Source organism: Mytilus galloprovincialis, chromosome 1 (genome assembly GCF_965363235.1).
Source record: "Mytilus galloprovincialis chromosome 1, xbMytGall1.hap1.1, whole genome shotgun sequence".
Lineage (NCBI taxonomy): Eukaryota > Metazoa > Mollusca > Bivalvia > Mytilida > Mytilidae > Mytilus > Mytilus galloprovincialis.
Window position 1 is genome coordinate 41,166,779 of NC_134838.1, and position 7,391 is coordinate 41,174,169.

Below are 7,391 nucleotides of genomic sequence, written 5' to 3' on the forward strand. Positions count from 1 at the left end.
CCTTGACCTCATTTTCTTGGATCTTGTTAAGTTTATGTGATACTAAAGTTAATAGTAAAGCTTTATATTTCGGACTATCAGCATCAAATCAGTGGTTAGTAAAGAAGGAAAACATTTTAGCCTGTGCATTCTTTTAACATAATATATATTAGCACGAAGGCTTCAAATATTTCAGATTGAATATATGTTTATGTATTTTTAGGTGGGAAAGCAAATGCTGCCAGACCAGATCCTGTGAGAGAAGAATGTGACATTCCTGTTAAAATTGCTGATTTAGGAAATGCCTGTTGGACAGTAAGTTTATATTGTTTATGAAACCATAGTTCGATAATTGTTTTTACCAAAGCAAATAATACTTATTTAAAAGATTCCATATTATTTGTCATAAGTTGGCAGTTCATATATTACATTGATAATAGATTGGACACAATGTATAGCTTAATCATGTGTACCAATATTTTGTCAAGGAAATAACTTTTTCCTCTAAAAATGCTCATTAGGGAAAAAAAAAGGAATAAATAAAAGTGCACTCTAATGCCACAAGCTTGGTGAAGAAGCACCAAAATACCAATTTTAAAGCAGAGGTTCAAAGCTACAACCTCTTGTACTCAAAGTAAGGAAGTATCTAGACCTGGTAGAGACTATTAATACTTAAGAAATAATTCATGGGGGCTTGAATATATGATTTTACCACAGGTTGGCCCTTAATGCAAAATATTTACCCTGAGTGATATCCCCATGAATTATTTCAATTCAAGTAGGACAAATACGGCAATTCTTTTTGATTGAAGTGCTCTTGGTAGAGGCAAATATTTGCGGTTCGCATGAATAAACGCACTATTAAATTGGCATTAAATAATGGAGCAAACTGAATTAGTGACATGCTTAAACTATTTATAATGACATATTTATATTGTTTTGGATGAATTTAAATGATAATTTACTTATATGTCTTAAAATTTAAAAAAAATATGGCATATTACACATTTAAGCATCATTTGTTTACATTTCCTTGTGTTGATTTTCATTTTCACCAGCGTATATTTTCACGTCAAATGCTTATACAGTGTATTCATATGTCCATGTTCTATGATGTCAGGAAGTCCATTCATAAAAGAGCATATGACTTAGGAGTACGTTTGAAACAGCCCAGGAAATATATTCATATTTTACCACGGGTGTGTACTCAAAAGCGTTTGAAAGACGTCATGTTAGAATTGAAGATAGATAGATAGGATATTGAAACTTGGAATAACAGAATTAATTAGTGAGACATTTGGTCATGTCTTTAAAAAAAAATTTAAAAATGATTTCTTTCATGATCAGTTCATAATTAAAAAAAGGAAATATATCTATATATTTATGTTTCAGTATCACAGGTTTACAGAAGATATCCAGACAAGACAATATAGATGTCTTGAGGTGTTGATAGGGGCAGGGTATGGTCCTCCTGCAGATATCTGGAGTACTGCATGTATGGTAGGTTCTATTGTATTATACTTTTTATGTTTTATATGACTTGAAGGAGAGGCTGGATACCAAAGTCCTATGACAAAAAATGAAAAAACAATGAAAGTTACAGCAGTATACAAAAAACAACATAGAAAACAAAAGACTGAGCAACATGAACTCACCAAAAAACATCCCACATGCTATGGGATGGTTAGCAGAAGATGCTTCAAATGTGACACCCTTCGAGCTCATGCACACACAAATCTGGTGATTATTCAGTAGGTCATATTCGAGGAAAAGAGGACACGATTGTAGTGATGACAATTGGAACATATCTGTCGTCTTCTTACATATTACTAAATCTGCTAAGTGAACAATATAATTGTAGTTGCACAGATGTTATGATTAAAGATTACAAATATTTGTTTATTATTGACCGTCTTGTCATCGACTTTGTTGACACTTTTTGTTCATATGACGTAATATATTAAATATAATTTCTATATATTTGTAGGCATTTGAGTTGATAGTTGGTGATTATTTATTTGAGCCTCATTCAGGAGAAGACTACTCTAGAGATGAAGACCACATTGCCCATATTATAGAACTTCTAGGGCCAATACCTCGCCATATAGCACTGGCCGGCAAATATTCCAGGGAATTCTTTAATAGAAGGGGTAAGGATTATTTCATGTGTGCAACTGATTTTAAAACAGATACATGCTTACTTAAGAATTGTTGTATTTCTTTATGGAATCTAACTAGATGGGTATTTGGAATTGTTATATCATTTTATTCAACATTGTATTTATTTTAGCAGAGTTGTGACAAAGTCAAACTCAGCTTAAAATATGATAAACTCCATCAGAATGTCAGGAACTTGCAACATATTCAACACGATTTTAATAACACAAGCACTCAAGTTCAAAAGTCTAGTAAATTAGATATCTATGAAAATCATTTTAGGTATAATTGCAACAAACACTTAACATTTCATGGATATATGTAAGGAAACAAACATTATAATCTTCATTATTTTACTATTAATTTCTAATTATTAATTAATACTTTTCAGGTGAGCTGAAACACATTTTAAAACTAAAACCATGGGCTCTAACTGAGGTGTTACAAGAAAAGTATGAATGGACGCCAGAGGAAGCGGGAGCATTTGGAGATTTTATAGTCCCCATGTTAGAATTCGATCCAGAGAAACGTGCAACTGCAGAGGAATGTCTTCAACATCCTTGGTTAAATGAAGTTTGAACTTCAGTGACACAATTCATGCTAAGCTGACTACATACACATAAACGAGATTGGACATTGTGTACATCACTTCCTACAAAAACTGTAGTGTAAAATACATGTATGCTGCTTGGATTTCTTCTCATGTTATCACAGTTTAACTGACTGTTTATGTATTTATTAGTTGGTTTCATTTATCATGACTTAAAGTTAATATATACAAGAGACTCTAATTTTCATTCACACAGTTATCAGTTATATACACTATGTGTATGAATTCAGTACCAACAGACTATATTGAACTAGGTTAGGGTTTAGGTATTGGTGTGTTTTGCACAAACAGTTTGATTTTAGTGTTTGAAATTGTTAGGGTAAACTATGTTTCATTAGATGTATGTATTTACTATTGTAAATCTTAGATTACAGCTATATGGTTCAGTTTTTCTTTTCATTAAAAACATTCTGTTGATTTTAAAAATGACAGTACTTACAATGTTAATACTTTCTGTAACCAAGAAAAAGATGTTTGTTATAGTCCATCATCACTTTAAAAGCAAACTCTAAATTGCATGGATATGTATCATTTGTACACCGGGATTTGTTTATATAACCCTCTTGATTATTGTAAATTCAGAAATTATTGAGTGCATTTATTATTGCGATTTTGTCATTTAAGACTAAAATGTGATTTTATTATTGCGATTTTGATAAAAAATCCTGTTTAATTCATATAAGAATATCAAAATGCAAGTTCCGATTATAACCCTGTCGCTTTTTCGCAATAATAAAAAAAAGCAACGATTTCTGAGTTTACAGTATTTTTAACATGAAATGGAACATTCTGTAAACAAACTGTCATGACTGTAAAACTTTTATAACCTTTGAAGAAATATAACACCAGCAGTTTAATCATCCATTCAGCCATTAGCAGTTGTCCTTTTTATGACAACAGAAATACTTATATATAATTTCATGTAATTAAATATGCTCGTGGTATGCTTGAATGTGTGAAATTTTTAATGCAGATTGAATATTTGAGTTTCAGTTGAAAGGTCTTATGTTAGATATATTTTTTCTTTGCTTCACAAAAATTCAAAAGTTTTCAACTTGAAATACATATCAGCAAATAGGTCTAACAAACAGTTGGACCAGCTTGGATAGTAGAAGTATTTAAATGTAATAGTATTTAAAGTTAAAGTGCTCTTTTCTTCCAAGTATTCTACTGTAGTATGACCATCTGTTGTAAAAAATTATAGAGCTGATCATATGCATATTTAAATAGTTCATTAAGTCATAAAACTTTTGAGTAGCCTTTTAGCACATAGATATAATGTAAAGACCGGTTATAGTTTAGCTATTGTGGATTTTTTTCTGCAGTGAAAAAGTAACTTAATAAAATTGTAACTATCAAAAAAGATGTCTGCAAGAAGCTGATACATTTATAGGAAATTAATTTGGTAAAACTGTTTCACTTCATATTCCAACAGCAATTTATACTAGCATATAGTAAATAACTCGTGTATAGAATTCCTTTTACATGACAGAAAATGATAAATGAATTATATTTTCTACACAGTGCTATTCAAACATTCCTTTTTAGAAAGTATACACAATTATAGAAATACCTAGTTATAGTGTGAGATACAAAGATTTTCATTGTTTGTGTAAAATGAAACCGAACTAATCCAAACCCTGATTTTTGAAAAAGTTTTTCTTTAAAAAAAAAAATGACTAAAATTGGACAGGCTTTTCAATCAAAAGGGGATTGGTTAGCATAAAAGTGGAGATCTGTACATGTGTTAAAGGTGACATCTCTTTAAATCAGTAATGTGTTTGTAATAGGCTACCACATCAATTATATTTAAGCACTCATGTGAAAAAGAAGTCAAGTAATGTAAACTTGCAAGCTTAGGATTTAGTATGAAAACCTTTGCCTCAAACATTTCTGTGAATTTGAAGACTTGTATTCTTTAAGCTATGTCTTCTTCATAAAAATAAGTTTCAGAAAATAAGTAATTGCTGCTTAGTCACAAATAGTGCTGATGTTCTGTTGAACAAGACATTTTTAATTGTTTATACTTATTTACTATTTATGACCATGTTATTTGTTCTAGAAATCCCTTTATTTTTACAGTCAAGATTATATGTGCTACAAAAGGTTGTTTTAGTTTTCACATTTAATAACATGATTGTCTATTTGAAAATTACTAATTTTGACATCAGTAGAAATTCAAGAAAATATATCATTATCAACCTTAAACAATTGGCACCGAAAAGTTTTGTAGTAAACATAGAAATACTTGAAAATCTATATAAACAATGATAACACCTTTGAAAACTTAAAAAAAAACTTTACAAATCTGTTCATGTTCTGACCATTAAAAGATTGAAACCTATGCAAAAAAGCAAGATGTTTGAAAATTGTTTAAAAAGACACATGAACTGAATAAATGCAATCAAGATGAATGCTTGATATCAATATGTCTTAGAATATACTGCTACAGTTAGGTTTATACAGTGTCAAAAGTGTTTATTAGCAGATCTTTTGTATAAAACAGCAAATATGTACTTCTTGAATGTTTGATTGTATGACTGTTGGAGAATACATGTTTGAATACAATTTGTGAATAGATTATTGTATTTCAGTTTTCTGTTTTTCTTTTATTGAATAAAAATAGAAATAACACACCTGTGATCACATCTTTGGTATATATAAAGTGAATACACATTTGCAGTAAGGAACCTTTTGAAATTAAACACACTTTAACTCTAACTTTAAATAAAATCATACAAAGTTCTGAAGGCATCTTCTATAAGAAAATAAGATTTACAAAAAAAATGACCAGAAAAACCTTAAATGATCGTCGATTTATCCAAAAGTTTTAAAGTTACACATAGGAAGTAGTGCTTATTAAAAATCCTCGTGTAGTTCATTATGACTTGTGCTTTTAGCTAAGATGTCAAAGAACAATTGTATGAAATATTTAATCGCCGAAAATTTCTTAAGACAAGCAGTTTAGATTTCCTAAATGACAAAAGTCGTAGGAATATTGTTTGTCATCAATACGTAGTACAACTACGTCAGTAGTCTATTATATAATTCAACTGTTCATGCTGTTGGCGGCAATTTCAAATTAGAAAAAGAAATTTTCGTAGCTTTTCAATTTGGAGGCAGGTGTGCAAATTAGCAGTGGTCCGAGACCTTCCACTTTTGCAAGCGGAATTTCGACTTGGATAGTTGGTTTCTAGCTACGCCCGACGTAGTCGCCTTACATTTGAAAGAAAATAAGAAATTACTTTGCAAACCTTTTCACCTTGTTCACCAAAGTCTCCAATTAAACGAGCTAAAAACTTATTTTTATCATTATTATTCATGACGGCGATGTTTATTTTGTTCAACCGCTAGCTTTATACAGAAAATTACCGACAAATATTGTATAAATTCGAGTAAAATCGTATCTGATTGACAAAAACAACATTGTAAACACATAACAATGGCGGCCGTGAAGACAAAATTTTACAAAATCGGATCCGATTCCGGACGCGGATAAGGGTAATTCCGGGTTTGACGATCATTTACAAAATAAATCCAAGCAGGTGAAAAAATACATCTATGCATGGTAAATGAATATAAACACTAGTCTTGTAAACCAAAAGATATATGTAAAAGAAAGAAACAGCAGAAACATATTTTATTCAAAAACTAAAAATTACTTTTTGATAAATTTTAATTTAAAAATCCAATACAACGTGACAGCTGGGAACAGTATATCTAACAATATACATGTTCATGGTCACAGTCTAAATTTTCTTTATAAATGATAAATCATGATAATGCATGTGAGATGCTTTTAAAGTGTAAACATATTACTGCAATTTCGAGGGGCTATTTGTTTTTTTCTCAATTTTGAAGGGTCAATTAAGGTAGCTGAAAGTTTCATTCTTTAGTTTCACAAATAATGCAACTATATTATATATACCTTAATGTAAGTAAATCATATGATGGCATTCTTTAGGCCACTCTACCCCCTCCTGTTTGATAATTTGGAACAATGGCGGATCCAGCCATTTTAAAAAGGGGGGGTTCCCAACCCAGAGTAAAAGGGGGGGGTGGTTCCAACTATATGCTCCCATTCAAATGCATTGATCGGCCTAAAAAAGGGAGGGGTTCCAACCCCCGGAACCCCCCCTGGATCCGCCACTGTGGAAACGGTCGAGCTCCCTACCCCTAAACCATATGTGGGGCAGATCCAGGATTTTAGGTTAGGAGGGGCGCAAACTTAAATTTTTGCTGAGCAGAGCGAGGCTAAAAAAAAATTGAGGTAAAATTATCGGAATTTTCTTTATTAAGCTGAGAAACAACCCATGCTTTGCAAATTTAAGGGGGGGGGTGCAAGCCGGCAACCCTCCCCCGTCTAAATCCGCCCCTGCATATATTCAAGTATAGGAAAATATAATAAATAAAAAATGAAATATAGGGGGAGTCCCTGGAGTTACCCCACCCTCCCTGTTTGAGAACTTGGAAACGGTCGAGATCCACACCCCTTAACCATATATATTCATGTTTGTGACAATATGAAAAATCAAATGAAATATAGGAAGAGTCGCTAGGGGTCACCCCACCCCTCCTGTTTTAGAATTTAAAAATGGTCGAGATCCCCATCCTTAAACCATATATATTCATGTATAACAATATA

At 31.6% G+C, this 7,391-nt stretch overlaps 1 protein-coding gene across 6 annotated transcripts in view; it reads left to right on the forward strand.

Moving 5' to 3' along the window:
- The window catches only part of LOC143074563 (SRSF protein kinase 1-like), a 41,250-nt gene extending 35,911 nt beyond the window's left edge, over positions 1-5,339 (forward strand). For all 6 annotated transcript variants that reach the window (XM_076249974.1, XM_076249984.1, XM_076249977.1 and 3 more), the window contains 4 exons: positions 203-294; positions 1,372-1,479; positions 1,967-2,129; positions 2,528-5,339. In XM_076249974.1, the coding sequence (XP_076106089.1) occupies positions 203-294; positions 1,372-1,479; positions 1,967-2,129; positions 2,528-2,715 (551 nt within the window). In that variant the 3' untranslated portion in view covers positions 2,716-5,339. The remainder of the gene's footprint in view (positions 1-202; positions 295-1,371; positions 1,480-1,966; positions 2,130-2,527) is intronic.
- The last annotated feature ends 2,052 nt before the right edge of the window (positions 5,340-7,391 follow it).